The sequence below is a fragment of the Protomyctophum parallelum genome, assembly GCF_964188405.1.
Source record: "Protomyctophum parallelum genome assembly, chromosome: 15".
Taxonomy (NCBI): Eukaryota; Metazoa; Chordata; class Actinopteri; order Myctophiformes; family Myctophidae; genus Protomyctophum; species Protomyctophum parallelum.
The window spans coordinates 43,753,618-43,772,505 of record NC_139710.1 but is presented as its reverse complement, the minus strand read 5'-3'; the positions used below and the strand labels follow the sequence as shown (position 1 = coordinate 43,772,505).

The window sequence follows — 18,888 nt, the reverse complement described above, 5'->3', positions numbered from 1 at the left end:
CACAACACAAATATAATGGAATATAATGAAAACACTATTGCCTTTAAGTTACACATTTATTTTACAAGCAAATGCATAGTGTTAACAACATTGGTTTACTGTTAAGCAGTTACATTTACATTTAGTGCATTTCCTTCTATTCAAGAACCATTAGACTTACATGAGAACATAAAGTGCTTCTGGCATCTTATAATGTATGTCCATACCAATAATGCTAAGCTGCACCGTGAGCACACTGTGAGAGTAATTCAATGCAGTATTGTGCCAATTCAATAACCACTGTACCCTGGGAGCGGAGTTTCTGATCGGTGAAGTCGACTCCATATGTGCTATTATTTTTGACTGACAGTTCAGCAGTTGCGATAGCGCAAATGGAACAAGGTGAACCTCTCTGCTCATTCTTTCTTACATAGACAGTTATTTCTTATCAGCCAGGATGTCATGGCTTACTTTGGGCGTGCTTAACTTTCTATGACCTTTCAAAAAAAGCCTGATTATTTCCACCTTCAATCTTCTCTCTTCAATATGCTGCCAGCACAAATGGATATTAAGCCCAGGCCCAGTGGCCTGATAAAATCCTGTTCCCAGAACAGGACTCAAAGAAACCATAGCAAAATGCTCTGCCAGACTGCCACCCCATTATAATTTCACTGCCACATCCTTCATCCACAATTCTAGCACTGTCACCTTTCACCTGACTGTTCCCACCTTTTAATGTGAACAACTGACGCATGTAGTGTGAGTATTGGGATCCTATTTTCTTAAACCCTTTGTATCAGTGGTAATTAACTTCTCCTTAATGCGTTGCCCTCCAAGGACAAATTACACAGCTTTACAAAGCTGCGAACACTTTGTAGTTTTGTTGGGAGTATCTTTGGAGTTGGCAGGCTCTATAGCTCCCATGACTGCAGCTCCCCTGGCAGCACGATTTGATAAAAAATAGAGAGAACCTGATGGAGCAGGGCTACATTTTTAATAGATTACTATATTACTTGTGGTAATCTGGTAATCAGGAGATCAGGGGGGTCACATATATCATCCAGGGCACAAATAAAAGTCTGACTGTGTCCCACATCTTTTCACCTCTGGAGGAAATGCATGTGAACCAGATGAATGACGGCCCTGTTTCAAGAGAAGAACGATTTGTGGCCAACAAAGTAATTTCGATACCAATCTTTCTATTGATAGATTGGGTCCAAATTTAATAAAGAGACAATTTACTTGTAAGGGGTATGGGAATGGAATTGCAGTTATCTTCCCTCCCGTCCCTCTCATTCCCAGCTCCCTCCTCCAATCTGTCTCCAAAACAGATGGGAAGAAAGAGACAAACAACAAAGGATGAAGATATTTCTGACATACAGTATAGGCTTGTGTATCATTATTAATGTGTAAGAAAAATATTTCTGCTCTTACATAACAGCATTTCTATTTCATATACAGCATTGACAGACATGAAGAATTGTTTTGATATTGTCATTGTTTAGAAATATGTATAGCGCTCATTGAAAATTGAACCATAGGAAAGAGTACAGAAAATTGTTTATTTCCATAGCTTCCTCATGTAAAGCATCAAACTTTGTGTCTGCAAGTCGCCATAACGCGGTTTAACTGTAATGTTTGCAGTGCTTGTGAAAGACATTGGTACGTACGTGCTGTGTCGCAATGTTTTTCATAAGCTTTCCCAGAACTTACCCTACACCTCCTGAGTAAATGCTGAGCCTAAGGTTCAGGTGGCGGTCCCACAGCAGAGATAAGCAGTTTCCTTATGGTCAAACTGCTTTGTGAATTACACCACCAACTATTACAGTTGTCTGACAAGAAACAAACAATACTGAACTCCTGCCCACCACATGGTGGCAAAGGTGTATACACATTTACTTCAAAGTGGAGAAATAGCCTCACCTGCTTCAGTAGAGAACCAAGGCAGGTGTGTACACACATAATCAGTGGCAGAATTAAGGGAAGAAAGAGGATGTAAAATAGATTATTCATGAGCACATGGCTTGAAAACAGAGGGCAAATTGAGTGTGGGAGTAAAATGGCAAGAGACTGCTGAGACATTAGAGGCATTTTGTGCAAGCTGCCATCCCTGCAGTGAACAATGATTTCCTCAATGGCTGGTTAGGATATGATAATAATAATTGGTTTGGAAGTAGCAAAATTAGAATTATTAATCAAATCTTGATTAAAGTGTTCTGTTTTCTCATTCAGAGAAAGGCCGCACAGACTCTGTGCTGGGTGATTGTGATAAATGAAATATAAATAAATAAGAAACGTGAAGGATTTTGTTTCACTGCATAATATGTGTGTTTGCTGATTTGTGTAAGAGAAGGAAGGGATGTCTGCCAAGACCGCCGTTAGTGCCATACATTGTGGGTTCAAGACCATCTAAAGACAGAGTTTAACTTAAAGGGCCACTTCACCCCTTTTGCAACCAGATCTTATTTTAATGATGTTTGGGAGACAAGAAACACTTTCCTGGGGTTCTTATGTGGGTAATATGTGTTTTTAGATATTTCAGTATTTCAAAGTGTCCGTGGGCTCCATGATGTCATGGACACTGAGCTGACTTACTTCCTGGACTACATCAAGAAAGCTTTCTTGGACTACATGTTGTCTCAGTAAGACAGCCATCCTCCTATCCACAAGGAGGAGCAGTGTACCAAAGCATTATGGGAATTGTAGTTCAGAAAGGAAGTGAGCCCAGTGACATTAAGGAGCCCATGGACACTAAAATATCTAAAAACGCATATTACCTATGTAAAAACCCCCAGGAAAGTGGTTCTTGTCTCCCAAACATAATTAAAATATCTGGTTGCATAAGGGGTGAAGTGGCCCTTTAAAGGACAACTTTAGTTTATTTCAACCAAGTTTCATGTTTTAGGTTATTAGAGAAAGTGAAAGATGAGTGTTAATTTCTTTTTCATTTGCTGCTTTCTTTCGTTTTAGTGATTTTAGCTATTTTTGACAGGGGCGGGGGCATTTAAACATAAGGATAAATATGTATTCATTATTCTTTTATTTATTTACTATAGTCCTACTAGACCCCAGGAAATCACATCTGGCCACAAAAGATCACAGGATCTACTGAATGTGACAAAGGCTACCTTCACATTCAGTAGGCCAGATGTAATTTCCTGGCGTCTAATCGTCTATTAGGACTATAGTAAATAATAATAAAGAAAAAATACATATTTAGCCCCATGTTCGAATGTCCCTGCCCCCCGGTCAAAAATAGCTAAAATCCCTAAAACGAAAGAAATCAGCAAATGAACACTCATCTTTTACTTTCTCTAATAACAACCTAAAACATGAACCTTGAAAAAATTGTCCTTTAACATAACTATTAATGGTGTCTCTGACAATATGTAAAGATAACAGAAAGACATGAAACCCTGTGGGGCTGGAAAAGTATAGCCCTAAATAACCGTCAGATGGCTACGAATACAAATTGGGTTTTTTATAAGATTATAGAAATTCTGTGTGATATGCTTCAGTCACTAATATGAAAACAAAGCTTTTACACGTTTTTCAGATCGATATTACAATCAAACATTTAATGATTAAAAAACTAGCAAAACTATTGTTTTGTCATGAAATTAAGCATCAATTCTAATATTAATTAATTCATTGAACCCTTTTCCCTTTAGAAAATCACCAATTCATCTTCATATAATTGTTCCTCATGTTCATTATAAGAACGCACGATTTCCATCTATACTCACGCATCTCATTGCTATACCGTATTCAGAATAGGCTACATACAGTCTGGGGATAACCTTTTTTTTTTACACCACAGACAGACAGACACACAGACACACAGACAGACAGACAGATATTTGTGGAATGTATAGATATATATTTGTACTTTTTTCAATTCTGCATGGTTTACATCTGTAGGCTACTCAGTAAATGTTCCCAAACAAACTCAGATACACACTACAGAGGCTTGTCAGCTGAACAAATAGTCTACACTTAATTAGATCCAGTTGTGGAGATTAAATGTCAAAAAGAATCAGACAGCTGCTGTTTCAGGCTGACATATTGAAGAACTTGTGTATGTCATGCAAAAAATAAAAACTTTATGAAAGTTACGAGGTAGCATGATCTTAATTCTGACAGAAGGTTTATTCAGAAAAGCGAGATGAAACCTCTGCATGTGTGTGTGTGTGTGTGTGTGTGTGTGTGTGTGTGTGTGTGTGTGTGTGTGTGTGTGTGATTGAACCAAATATGGCTGCATTGGTACACGTGGCACCAAGAGAGACATTTAAGATAAGTAACAAGAATGTGGCAGGGAGAAGGAAATACAGAGTTCATTTAGCAGCACGTTTTCTAGACATGGATAAACAGTAGATGATGAAAGGAGATGGCGAAAACTGGACTCCACTGTATATTTTCAAAGCATATAGTTGTAATAACACTATAGGGTTTATTTTTCCCAAGAAACATCTCAGAAAACAACAGCATTTCTACAATACTGTTTTCCACTAGATTCTGAAACCCTGACTGCCTCTGACTTTCTTCATAATGTGAGAATTATTATTTTTACTTTTTAACATAGCCTATGCCCTATACAATCACAGCAGCCATCAAAGCTGAAATTGTTACAACTGCTGCTGACCTCTGCAGGCAACCTTGTGAAAGGCAGGCAACAATGAGACAATTCACTGACATCTGGTACTAGTAAACTGGAAGTTGCTGTGTTGACCCTAGCTGTTCCTCTCTCATTAAGTGGGTCTTCAAAAGGTTTTCAAAAACGTTAGGTTAGGTTTTAGAATGCGTTCTTCGGCCTCAGGTCTAAATGGTTTAGGAGATGCAGGCTCCGTTGAAATCTTTACAGACAGACAGACAGACAGACAGACAGACAGACAGACAGACAGACAGACAGACAGACAGACAGACAGACAGACAGACAGACAGACAGAGATTTGTGGATTTATGGCTATTTTTGGAGAAGCACTGATCAAACCGACCTGATACATGGCACAGCCCTCCATTGGCAGCATACTGTATGGCTATTGTTATGGGTGATTTGAACAGGTCTCGTTTTATTTCCAAATTCCTTGATATGGACAGACCAGATCACAAGCTGTTTAGGTCCATCTCCACTACAACATGGTAGCAGAGATGAATCCTATAGTCATCATAATAGGACCAGCAGTAAAGGAATTGTGTGCTGTGTGTGTTCTGGGCCAGTGTCTTTATAATACCTCAGGAGTGATACAGGGTCTTCAGTTCTACTTCCGCTGTCCTATAGGCCAGGTGTTCTTCAGTCAGCCACTTTTATCATCTGGTATCCAGTGACTGGTAGCTCTTCGGAAGACATACTCCTATTCCATCTTTCTCTCTCTCTTTTTAAGACAGACTTAAAAATAGACATCACCTACATCAAAAATACAAAACAGACAAACATGGATCCATCCATCGCCTTCTCAAGATGGTGGCCATGTTGTCTTGTTAGTACCAGCCAAGTAGATATGAGATGGGCAAAATAGATTATTATTTGCTCAAGCAGAGCGCGCAAGTAATAGTTTTCGTCCATGTCGCCGTTTGATGCGTATGCGCCATGCCAGCGTATGACGTAATGACTACTTGTACTTGATATGGCAGTGGTGTCAGATTACATACATGTATACATAGGGGCATTACCTTTAATCCTCCCGACACTAAAACATATCCCTGACATTGGGTCCTTTAATCCAAATCTTTATTACGTCATCATTGCGAGCTAGTTATACCAGTTATATCTGACGTCATATGCTGCTACGATACATACAAATACGCAAAGTAACCACAGTATACCGCTAATCAACTTACAAATTACATATACATACATAGAGGCATTTCCTTTAATCCACCCGACACTGATCGACATATACGTCACCATCGAAAGCCGTCTCTTACCATACTTAACAATACTACTTTTTTACCTCCAAAAACTAGGTACGTAGCAAATAGCTAAACCTAATAATTCAATATTTCAAACGTTCTTTCACAGAGAAGCTGAGATTTGACAGTTTATAGCGGTCGACAGTACTTGCACGCTCTGCTTGCGCACTAGTAGGCCATTTAGTGCAGTTCTATTAATTTTTTTGTGGAAGGCTAACCATTTGTGTCATTCTCCAAACAGCTTTGACAGTCAGGACACAGCTCTGATACAGTCTCAGCTTGATGTTGGTACTGGGCCAACTTCCAGACGTTATTTAGCTACTGTACAGTGTTTTTGGCCTTGCTGAGTTGGCTCATGATGTCGCTGCCTGCTCCTCCATCATGTCTGACAGTGCTGCCTAGGTAGGTGAAATCCTCAGTTATGGGCAGGTTATGATGAGAAAGGAGTAGAGAAATACATAGTATATCAGGTGGAGCAGAGAAACAAGCCTCTGGAGCCAAAAGTTTCGTTTCAATTCATTCATTAACTTTCCTATAAGTTACTGTGAACAGCAAGACTCTTCGTCCTCCTGGTGGGGGCTCCTCACTGGCAGATGAGCCAGTAGGATCATATAATAGCAGACAGTGACGACACAGAAATTAATGTAGGGAGGAATCAATTGGCATAGCGACTGAATTGGGGAGAAAAGGGTAAAGGGAAAAGGTTGTACAAAAATATTTGCTACTCTGTACTGTACTGTACTGTACTGTACTGTACTGTACTGTACTGTACTGTACTGTACTGTACTGTACTGTACTGTACTGTACTGTACTGTACTGTACTGTACAAGCTCTCCTCCCTGGCCTGTGTGTGTGTGTGTGTGTGTGTGTGTGTGTGTGTGTGTGTGTGTGTGTGTGTGTGTGTGTGTGTGTGTTAGGCTGCTCGGCAGTGACACTTGGTGGTGTGTTAGGCTGCGCAACAGTGACACTTAGTGGTGAAAATATGCTATTTCCGTGCTCAGACCCAGGGACAAAGCCAGGGACACACAATCACATAGCTGTCTAAAGTGGCTAGCACCACTCAAAAAACAGTGTGACTGTAATGGACAAGTTTGGACTGAGTATGTGTTGCATAAACAATTTCAGTGTGTTGAATTCTCAAACTTGCTGCAGATTCAAAATGGTCTTTGTTCCATTAGATTATGCCATACAGAGTTTCTGCATGAGATGGGAAGAGAGACCCATCCTGGAGGATTATGTGCAATCTTTACCTCTCCAAGGACCCTGGGAAAGTCACAGAGGCAATTGAAGATGGTGCGTATAATGATGCTGTTAAATTTATATCATGTTTTCTCTCACTCCAACAGGTCAATTGAAGAATTAACGGCATCTGTAAAAGAGGCAGGTAGCATAAATCATGACTGAGGACATTCTATAAACTAATATATAAATATTCCATGAGGGCCAAGGCGCTGGTGGGAATCATCAGTCCAGCCACAGTTTGAATACAAATAATAACCCCAGAACCACTATGAAATGCCTCAATAACCACTGACCTTAAAGTAAACCGATAAGACGCCTGAAGGCGAGAAGCGAGCGCTGGTGCTCTTTGGCATGGGGGGTCAAATCAACATATGGAATGAATTCTGTACCATATATGGAGCGTGTCTTGAGTGTACAGGGTTTGATGAGGTCAGATCAACATATGGAATGTCAGAACAGGTCAGCTCCTTATATGGAGATCTAAAGGTGGCAGCGGGGGCAGTGTCTTGAGTGTACAGGGTCTGATGAGGGCCCAGGTCGGGCCAGGCCTTAATTTTCGTTCCTGTTGAGAATTCTAGTTTTCGCTGGCTGCCGGGCGTGGCGTGGCTGCCGGGCGTCTAGAGTTTAAATGGACAGGTATCAGTCAAAAGGGAGACATGGAAGAGGTAGGAAGGATCAACATATGGAATGTCAGAACATGGCGGCTCCTTATATGGAGATCTAAGGGTTTGCGGTTTGAGGTGAGATGAAGAGTTTCTGGCCAATATTGATGATATCAGGGATCTCCATATATGGGCTTAATATTGATGACATCACGTGATGTCACGAGGCATGACCATATATGGAGTGTGACTGATGGGAAATGCACGATTTCATAGTAAATGCGACCGACCTTCGGTCGCAATATAATGGGATCAGCTATTTACATCAGCAACAAACAACCCCATAAACCACTGTTTCTCAAAATGCAATGCAACATTGTCCTTGACACACAATGTTTAAACCTGACTGGTGATGATGCGAGGATATTAGGCCTATTTGTAAAGTATACTAAACAAGGTTAGAAAAGTGGACAAGATATCTTTGGAATGACAGGTACCAAAAGGTTATGTCTGAGGTTTGGGCAGTGTGAACTTGCTGGGAAAACCGTGAAGCATGCTGATGCACTCTGTGATCAAAAAAGAAGAGACTGCTGTTCAGGGATGCCCTGGATAGTGGATTTCTTTTATTTTCTTTTTTTAATATTAGGAACTTGCTTGAGTTGGACCTGCAGAGCAGAGTGAACAGCTTTGCAAATAGTGTGACAAATAAGAGCAGTACATAAAAACCACCAGTGGGAGGCAGCAACAATGCAAGCATCAATGCCGTGCCGTGTCACCAATGTAAGAAGAAGAAGAACAACAGTCGCACGACGGTATCGCGCCCCTAAAATAGCAGACCTACCAACTCACAACACGTCACGCCGCGCCGCGTTGTGAGTTTGTAGATCTGCTATTTTAGGAACGCGACACCGCCATGAGACGAAGTATGAATCAGCCTATGGGCGTGGAAACTTCCTGTTTTGATTAAGCGGTAAGGTCTGGGCTCAGTGGGCTGCATAATATTGTCTCGTAAGTGTCTGCGGCTGATTTTACAAACTCTTGAATTGGTAAACAATTTTTAAACTACAAGGCAGGCAGTGCTGTTGGTTATGTAATCGCATTGTCCGTTAACATGTCCCCGCTGCTTGCTAAAGTAACTTTTACAATACATGTGAACCTTTCCCTCACACACGTCATGTCAACAAACATGCGTATGATGCGTCCATTGATTCATCGTTCCATTATTATTCACTTTCATGTTCTGTTAAACAACAGAAGGCAGCACCGCATTAATGATGATTTAGACTCCATGTTGCCGAGAAAGTAAATAATGTTGAGAGCTTTACCGATGTGCTCGGCAAGCTTTCTTTCTGGATACTTTTGGCAGAACAAACTGTTAACCAACTTAACGAGTCACGACCGTCAATATGGTCACGACTCACGACAGATAAGCACGCGTCGCTGGCCCCGGCCGGCCCAGCCCTTCATTATGATAATTCTGCTCAACAGTCAGCACTGCAGAAGCAGTCGTGTATGTCGATGGTTCTCAGACTTTTTAATGTCAACAGTCAACTTGTCAAGGATCCCGGCCAGATGCAAAACAAATAAAATGAAATGGACCTTACTCTACGGAGCAGTTTGTTTCCATAATCCATTTGTACACTCTCGGGGAATTAGTTTCAATTTAGAACCCCACTGATGTTTTCATTTATTTATTGGTTCGTTTATTTAATTTGTGCATGTCCAGAACTCTGAAGAAAAGAAAGGAGGACACACTGGCCATGATGCCCTTCCTCCATGGTTTCCGACGAATCATCTATGAGTACCAGCCACTGGTGGATGCTGTGCTGAGTGTCCTGGGACTTGATGAGGGAGTTAAGTCCCATGGAGAGGGGTGAAGTCTGCATTTTATGTTGTAATTTTTGTGTAAAGCGGCATTCACACTGAGCAATATAACAATAACCTAGTTGGTGTGAACTCTGCCATCCACTTGACATAAAACTGTATTTTTATAGCACCGATTACCAATGTTCTTCTGACTGGTATTTTGTCCAAAAGTGCAAAATGTATGGATTATTTTGACTAAAACGATATTTGAGATTAAAATAATAATAATAATAAAATAATTGCCTATAGAAAAGCAAAAACAACTTATCTTTATGTTTACTTATGTGGCCGCTGTCAACGCAAAACACTGTCATCAATGCAGAGAATACGGCTACTGAGACCATTCAATGGTCTGATTAAATGGGGTAAAGTCCCATTCAGTGCATTGATAACATTGGAAGCTGGTGACCAGACCATACTGCTGGGTTTCATAAACTGTACCTAACTGTCTCTCTCCTCTTCTTGCCAGTGGTAACGGCCCTAACGATGAGGACGGCATCTGCAGGGCCCTGGAGGAGCTACTGGAGAGAGAGTCCCAGTCCGATGTGTTTGAGGAGGGCATCAGCTACGCTCTCTTTAAGATGGCAGAGGTTGGGCTTGTGTATGCAGCTGAAATCCTGCTGCGCTATGGAGCTGATGTCAACTTTGAAGGTGCGAGAAGCCTGATTTTCCATTATTTGAACTGTTATGCATTTGTTTAAAGACGAATATACTCATAGTGACCTTCTCTTGTCTGTCATCAAACTGAATTTTAATTTGTGCGTTTAGAAATCAATACTCATTTTAGACAATAATTGCACAGTATTATTTATTATGAGGTATACTGTAGTTTAAACTAAGACTATGACGACGAGCTTTGACCTGAAAAACAGGTTGAGCTTTTGTAGTGTAGGCTTTTCTAAGCAATCATATATTGCACCTCTCCTTTGGCCAGAGCAGCCACGTCTGCTGACAGTGCACCAGAGGGTGATTCTGCAATAAAGGAAGTGGAAGTACAGATTGGTGCCAGAGTACTCTCTGGTGTTTCAAGTGATATTTGGAAGATCCAATGATAGATCCGACATTTAGACACATTGTGCCATGGCATGCGTATAAAAAGTGCTTCTGATTCCCATTTTGTGTACTTGAGAAAATAAGTTGTTCTTGGATAATTACAGCAATAATTCTTGCTGCCATAATAGATCCTGCCATAGTTTTAATTGCCAAACAGACTTTTTTGAAAAGTCTGTGTAGCAATTAAAAAGTAACAATTTGCAGTGGTCTCGCTTTTTCATTATTTACTACTTTAACTAAGGTCGCATTCTCACCTAATACTTCGGTAGACTCGGATCCGTATGGGCGGGGACATTGGGGTTCTTGGATATTTAATTGGTTGCGGTTTGCCTTCACACTGTCATTCGCAGCAATTGGAAACGCAGCAGGGGGGACCTTTATCAATGTGTTCCGTTCATAAACTATAGCCTACACAGTGAAATCTATGGTGATAAAATTACACTCATAACGTGCATGTGTCGTGCCGCCTGGGACCCCCCCCCCCCCCCCCCCCCCTCTCTCTCTCTCTCTCTCTCTCTCTCTACGCACGCAGCCGCCACACACTGTTCTTTTGGGCATGGAGGCACAGCGCTGCATGAGCGCACTGATATAACTCCCCAGTCCCACACAGTGACAGCACTCCATGTTTACGGCACGCACAGACATTAGAATATTATGTAGGCTATAATACACTGCAGTGTTTTTATGTGTTTTCTTAAGCAATTGATTAATGTAGCCTACACGTCCTCATTTCGATCAGGGCTTCAGTCTCCTTATTCGACCACGTCTATCCACAGTAACGGGACATCTTTGCGCTGCGTAAAATATGCCTTAACCGTCTCCAACTGTGTTCAGCTCCTCACCCGCCACATTATGTTTGCTTCATTTCCTTTATTTACTGCGGATTGCATTCACACCTGCACCGAATCGTAGTCAAGTGCGATTCGAAGCGAAGCGAAACCCACGTTTTTGGACGGAGTAAAATGCGGTTATTTGCTGCGCATTAGGATTCGAATGAGCCTTCACACCTGCCAAACGAAGCGCACTTTCTGACAATGCGCAGCAGGATTCGTTTTAATCGCAGCAAAGCTCTCTGGTATGAATGCGACCTAAATGTACATGTCTGTTCTCTGTAGTAGTTTTGAGCCAGATGGCCGTACAGTGGTGTTGATCTGCAAGCTCGCAACATGTCGCATCGCAATGCATTGTCAACTTGTTGATCTGACACAGGGCACACAATGTATAAATCAGGTATTATAGAGAATTAATGTTTGACTCCCCAGACCCAGTGTCATATTACAATCCACTGCACATTGCTGTAGTGAGGAACAGGCCAAACATGTTGAGGCCGCTCGTTGGACATGGAGCCGACATTGAAAAACGGGACAGAGTGAGTGTTAATAGCAAAAGGCTACTCAGAAGTCAGAATGAGAGATGCCTTATAAGTTATGTTTATGTGTACACCCTCTTGTTATCGCCATATCCATCCTATATCATATCATATCCTATCTATATATGATTTCTTGTCTCATTTAAATACTGTAGCTGTATTATATGTTGTTTTTAGATCCACGGATGCAGTCCCTTAGACCTAGCCAGTGAAGAAGCAGAGAGTTTACCATGCATGCTGGCTCTACTGGATCTTGGAGCCAACGTGAACGCAAGGGATAAAAATGGTACATTTACATCGGCTCATTTATTGAAAACACTGTTGGAAATATTGTTTTGTCATGTTGTGGGAAATAGAAAGTTTTATATTGATGTGCTGTATTGTAGGAAAATCAGCGTTGCTCCATGCCCTTGCGAGCAGTGATGGCCTCACAGTGGACAACACAGAGAACATCCAACTTCTACTGAAGAGAGGTAGGCTACTGGGCTGTGAAATACCCTTCTTTCGATTGTCCAATTGTGGTTGTTCAGAAAACTCAATAGCAGCAATGTCTCTAAATCACTGCAGAGAAACTGTCAGTTAAATGCTTACATGTTACACTTGCATAATAAGCTAAGAGACAGGTTATTATGACTTTTGTCTCATACGTGATATGGCTGCTTCATTCACAAGCTGCACAGTGCACACAAGTTACTTAATAAATTATCAATAGTTCAACATTTGACTCGGATGCTAGGCCATTATGAAACTTGGTCTTGTCTCCTCCACCCGATGCATGTCTTTGCTGTGAAGCACCAAACTATGAGAAATCATGATGAGAATTCATAATATCTTGTCATGACAAGATATTATATTTGCCATTATTACTTAGAATGATTAGTAGACCCACACTAGACCTTTCGAAGGGACACATACAGTAAGTTTAACATCCGTTCACCTGAGATCTTGTCTGGACCATGCTCCTATGCCATAAGGCCCATGGTGACTAAACTATGGTTAATTTTAGAGAAGGCGGACTGTGGCCTAGCGGTTCAGGCATTTAGGGTCTAATGCAGCGTGACAGCGTGTTGCAGGTTCGAGTCCAGTTCCCGACGACCTTTGCTTCGTGTGTCTCCCCATCTCTCCCTCGTCCTGTCCAACTTCACTTCAAACTGTCAAGGGCAGAAAAGCCTAAAAACAACAACAAATCATTACATTTAGGGAAGGTGATGTGTCGTGTACCAAAGTATGTCACTGTGAACCTAAAAACCCAATCACAAATATTGCTTTGTCCTGTGGGAATCCTGTATGGATTACCTAGCAATACTTTGCATTGTTTAGGCAATGTGCATCTCTTGTGGTCGTGGCATGTATGGTGGCACTGGTGGCATGCATTCCCTTTCCTATTCTGTGTAGTCTGACATTTTATGTTTTGAGGCATTATTGCATATTAGTCTTCATGTTATGTAATCCTAACACTGCAAGCAAGTAGAGCAAAACATGTGACATCGTTTGCACATAACAGTAGTTGGCAGTGTCTCTCTTTGGCTGATGATGTGTTACAGGCAGCACAGATGTTGTACAGGCCCACGATGACGTGTGGAGATAATGATAGTGGATTGTGTGTGGTTTTACCTAAATAGTCATATTGATCTGTGACCAAGTAGCCTCGGGACCGTAGGCGTTTTGTTTTCAAAAGAAAAGAAAAATAGCCTGGGTGAACGCACCAGGAAATGTGTCATAGGAGCGCGAACCATTGAGGGGCGTCGCTCCAAATTTGGTGACGTCAGTAAAAAGAAAAGAAGAAGCGCTCCGTGGGTCCTTTATGCCGTCGTTTTTGAACCCTTGTTGTTTTTTCATCTTCATGATGAAATAAAAGATTTTTCTACTTCAACTGCACAGAGCTGCCTTTGACCCTCTTATAAGTTCGCCACCTTCTTACCTCCTTCCACATTGATTTTGACTCATTCAAGGTATTAGAAGTTTTAAAGAACTCGTGTGCTGTATTGGTGACGTCGGTGTTCTCTGCTGTGTAGTACAGTTTTCTGAAATAAATATTTTCAAGATTTTTCAAAAATCTGAGCTTGTAGATCTGCTATTTTTCAATAGCTAAATTATAACGTAATGTTTAAAACAAAAGGGGTTCCTGCCCAAAATGGGTTAATCCCCCCTCTGTGCCAGGAAAGGTTTGGGTACTTTTCAGGGTAGTGACCAATCAGCTGCCAGTTATATTGTCCGCCACATTGTCTATCTGTGTATAGGTCCAAAACCTGCACTGATAGATATCCATAAGTCCTCATTGGCCGTGGAGGCATACAGCACATGTTAACATGGATCTATATGTATTAAAACTAAAGGGCAGACCTAATTATAATTGTTAATAAATCTAATGTTCTATGAGCTGTATGTATGTACATCCTAACAATTACCTGCCACCTCTAGGCAAAGCTATAGCTGTTATCGTATCACAAATTACAAGCTTGTTTCCCTCAAGTTGTAAGCTTGAGTAATGTAACTATTATGGAAGGTGTACTATGAGATCAGTTGTGTTCATACTCTGCATACATTTGACGGGTTACATAACTACTATAAATACTATAACACCTGTTAGGTGGGCTTGTCTTTCTCTTTGGCTATATACATGAAGTACTGCTACTGCCATAGACTATTTTGCTTCTGGCACTCTGTCTACAAGCTGAAGATGAAAAGCCTCTTCCACTGCCATGTCATTTTGGATATCTCCCCGTCACTCAATCTCAGGCAAAAGATAGCCCAGTGTGATTGAGACTGAGACGGGTTGGAACTTCCTTGTTGAATGTTCTATTTGTGTCTGCATACTACAGTTACCCTCTGACGACTAGCCACACCCACCAGCTAGGGCTTTAAGCAACTAGTCGACTAGTAAATCCACTAGTTGACCTTGCTGGTACTAGTTGACTAGTTGATAATATTTTCTCGTTTTTGTAGGCCTCAAGATCAACTAGAATGCTAGATTATAGTCACCAATGTACGCAGTTTTTAAATGCACAAATATTATGAACCCCCCCCCTTTTTTTCTTTTTTACATAATAGGTAGTTAAACAACTAGTCGACTAGTAAACTAGGCAACTAGTCAACTAGTAAAAATCACTAGAAGTGAAAGCCCTACCACCAGCAATATGTCAACAATGCTGTGAACTTAAATACTTGAAGACATATATTCTTTCAACAAAAAAGCGTATTATATTTTTTGGGCTAGATATTTTGGCAAAAGTATTATACGGCTGGTTGATGGTTAAAAGTGGTCAGAAATAGTGCCACAATACTGTTTTTCTTTTTTTAACACTTTATTTTTATTTTTATTGATGAATAAATGAAAAAACATATGTGTACATTTTGTTGTATCCGACATGTAAATATCCCCCCCTCCCCCCCCAATCAAGGTCAGAACAAGACAAATAAAACAAAGACAGACAGTACAAGACAGTAAAAGTAATTAGTAAACTAGTTTTGAAAGTACTAATGAACATAGTAAGAAGAAAAATAAAGAAAAATTAAATAAAATAAACAGCATTTTCCATCAGGGTATGGTATCTAGGTTACATACATTGTATCCATCTTTCAGTTTAGATAGTAAATTGCTCTATATCCAACTGTCTACTTACTGAGGGCCTCCAACCAGAGGTCGCCCAATGTCAGGTTTAGTGTGAGGTATCAGATTGTACAAGCCACAATACTGTTTTAAAACTCTTAGTACCTCGTTGCTTTTCCAGTATCAGTATACTGTACAACGTTGAGGCCATCTCATTTTTCAAGCTCCCTTAACAACGGATGGACAGTTGGATGACCGCCTCTTTGCTGACCTGCCTGCCTGCCTGCATCCCTGCCTTCCTGACCTTCCTCTTACCCCTGACTGTGCCGTGGGAAGAGAAAAAGTATGCCTTGTATAATAACAGATTGACATTTCCTCGTGCATAGGTGCTGATGTCTGCGCTATCACTGTAGATGGAGAGACCGCAGAGTCTTCACTGGTGTTTCTGGTCAAGGAGGCTCTGGACTCCAGTACAGAGGCTGCCGCAGAGATCGGCCATTTCTGCTTGAGGGCCACCCAGCTCCTGCTGGCCCACGGTGCCGACCCGTGCTGCAGGAATGGCGAGCCCTCGCTAACACCCACTAGCCTGGAGCACTTTGATCTGCTCTTCCCTCTGGCAGTGCTGTTGCTCCAAGGGGGAGCCTCTTTTGTCTGTGAATACCATGGCGCCTCCTGCTGGTCAGGTTATAGCTTAGTCTTCAATAGGCTTCAGGTAGCTCTTCATCAGTGTTCAGATGAGAGCCAGGCCTCCGAGCTTCTGGAGCAAGCTGAGGTGTTGCTGGACTTAGCCCGGGCGTCCTACCCGACACTGCCCCTGGCTCCCAGGCTGGAGCTGCCTGTGTCTGGCCGGGACCCCCATGCCCAGGCTCTGCTGGACCTCCACAAACGTGTGGCGGAGCAAGAGGCAAGCCCTCCGCCATTGCACTGTCTCTGCAGGGCGTCCATCAGGACCCGCCTGCAGCCATGGCCGCTGGAAGACAGGGTAAAGGCCCTTCCCCTACCAGACAGACTGAAAGAATTTCTCCTCCCTCAACACGCACATAGCTCAAAGCCTGGCTGGGACCATTTTAGACCACTGCATAGTGAACACTGAGTCTTATCTGCCAAATTCTGCCAATACACGATAGCTCTTCTAGCCTAAGTGTCTTAACACTACTTTTATGTTAATTTATTGGTGTAACGTCAGTACACACAAGCTACCATCGAGACCTTTTTTGTTGGAGGAATACACCACTGTTTTTCTAACCATATCTCAGTGTCTTATATATTTGTCTTAATAAATGGTGCTAAGTCTGTCAATATATTCACATAATCAGCCAATAAAAGCACCGCATATTTTCCGTGGTGTGACGTACATAAAATGTACTGTATATGAATATAGTCGTATAGAAATGTTCAAAACATTCCCTTGGCCTGATCATGTTTCAAGCAACGTTCTCGTAGTCTAAACTACAGTCTACTTTGCAATATCTGTAACAGTGTTGTAATGCAGTACAGATGCCACCAGATGGCAATGTTGTTCTTGCGCAATCCACACGCTTCATTGTCGGCTAGGAATTGTATAGGGTGTGAGGAACAGTGATATAGGTCTTTGCATTCTGCCCAGTAAAAGTTATTGTGATACAGTGAAAGTCATTCATATTTGATATCCTCAACATCTTTGGTGATGGATGGTGAAACGCCAGATTTATGTCTATCTCTCACTATATAAAAGTGGACCAATAAACCAACCATGTCTCTCACCAATGGCATACTGATTGGCAGTGGCACTGCGTTTTACATGTTTCACATCTCAATTCTCTTTTTCTGACTGACCAGGTAATGGTTGTCTGGTTGTAAACACTCCTTTAGTATCCTTAATATGCCATCCTGATAGAGGAAATAGTAATTGGTTCATATATTTCAATATCCCCCCGCCCTTCCATGTAGTCCATATACCAATGTTCAGTTGAGTGTACATTGAAATAAAGGGACAGGAACACAGTGTTTAAATATGGAGACTCCTACATTGCAGACGTCTTGACGTGGCGAGCTGTGACAGAATTTAGCCATAATGGCTGCTGATGTGGAAAGTTTTACCAAGCGTTCTTAATGGTTATGCTTAAATTCTGCTGTATTTCAACCCCCTTGTGTTTGTCTGCTGCCGTGTCTCTCTCGCTCTCTCAGTTCTCTCTCTCTCTCTCTCTCTCTCTCTCTCTCTCTCTCTCTCTCTATCTATCTCTCTCTCTCACACACACACATGAAACACAATAATAACACCCTTTGTCTAAATCCTGTCCTCGTATTGGGACAAATGACGGTTAAAAGAAATACGATCATACCGTGAGAAGGCTATAGGGTACATATGTGCTTGTGTCTGTGTGTGTGTGTGTGACGAGCAAACTAAATAGGACATTGTGTTACACAACTAACCCCTTCCTGACATTGGTGGAGCTGGAGTGGCTCCAAGGCTTGCAGGCGCTCCAACTCCTCTTGGTGGTTATCTAGGTCACAGCCTCTGAGGAGCACACAGCTTCAACAGCAGCAGCAGCGCTGCATGACACACGCTTCACTCTCCTGTCTGCCTGAATCTCACTGCATACTCCTGACAAAACCTCAACGTTCGCCTGCTAGAATAGGGGAGAGGGAGAGCAAGAGAGAAGAGGGAAGGGGTGGGGGGCAGGAATCGAATGGTGGTGGTCGGGGGGGGGGGGGGGAGCCTGCATGTGCGTGGAAAGACTGAAGACGGCATATGTGGAATGGTTTTCAAACCATTCGGGGTGTGTGTGTGTGTGTGTGTGTGTGTGTGTGTGTGTGTGTGTGTGTGTGTGTGTGTGTGTGTGTGTATGTATATATATATATATATATATATATATATATATATTATAGGAAGCACAATGTTGGATTAGTTTTACGCAATAAACTTCACTGTTGAGGCATTATCTACCCAGGCAACAACTATACAAAGCAAGGAGGGAAAAAAACCCACCAGCCTCCTTCCATGGAGAACCCAATCCTGCTTTGCAGAAGGTGATGGAGCAGAGATAGTGGGGGTAGGGCTAAGCCAGTGCTCTCCATCCAGCATTTATTGGAAAACAGTGCGAGTGAAGCTCGGTACTGAAATTAGTTATTGATCTATTCTCTCCCTGAAGCCCATGGGTCTCCCACCACACCTGCTCATTCTCCCATAGCCTGTTTTCCCACTATGGCCCATTGTCTCTTTTTACCAATAGCTTTTTTAATCTTCTCATTCGTCTTCTTTTGTAGATCTTATTATTTTAGTCTTTGCATATATATCTTTCTATACTTTTTGTTTTCCTATTGTTGATTCCTTCTTC

General features: G+C 41.8%; 1 protein-coding gene across 3 annotated transcripts; it reads left to right on the top strand.

Moving 5' to 3' along the window:
• The first annotated feature begins 8,680 nt into the window (after positions 1–8,680).
• On the top strand, positions 8,681–17,557 carry asb6 (ankyrin repeat and SOCS box containing 6). 3 transcript variants are annotated; one of them, XM_083783097.1, is made up of 7 exons: positions 8,681–8,736; positions 9,460–9,606; positions 10,069–10,250; positions 11,915–12,021; positions 12,199–12,307; positions 12,408–12,494; positions 15,958–17,557. In XM_083783097.1, exons 2-7 carry the CDS (start codon positions 9,494–9,496, stop codon positions 16,662–16,664), a joined length of 1,305 nt encoding a protein of 434 aa, XP_083639223.1. In that variant the 5' UTR covers positions 8,681–8,736; positions 9,460–9,493; the 3' UTR covers positions 16,665–17,557. The 3 variants fall into 3 exon arrangements, with proteins under 3 accessions (XP_083639223.1, XP_083639225.1, XP_083639224.1); XM_083783099.1 differs by having other exon boundaries at positions 8,699–8,747; positions 9,475–9,606; XM_083783098.1 differs by having other exon boundaries at positions 8,710–8,741.
• The last annotated feature ends 1,331 nt before the right edge of the window (positions 17,558–18,888 follow it).

Excerpts from the sequence above, each read along its gene's own strand:
- asb6 (XM_083783097.1), top strand. The coding sequence starts at position 9,494 with ATGATGCCCTTCCTCCATGGTTTCCGACGAATCATCTATGAGTACCAG. Across the intron at positions 9,607-10,068 it reads GTTAAGTCCCATGGAGAGGG|TGGTAACGGCCCTAACGATG; the intron begins GTGAAGTCTGCA and ends TCTTCTTGCCAG. Across the intron at positions 12,308-12,407 it reads GAACGCAAGGGATAAAAATG|GAAAATCAGCGTTGCTCCAT; the intron begins GTACATTTACAT and ends GCTGTATTGTAG.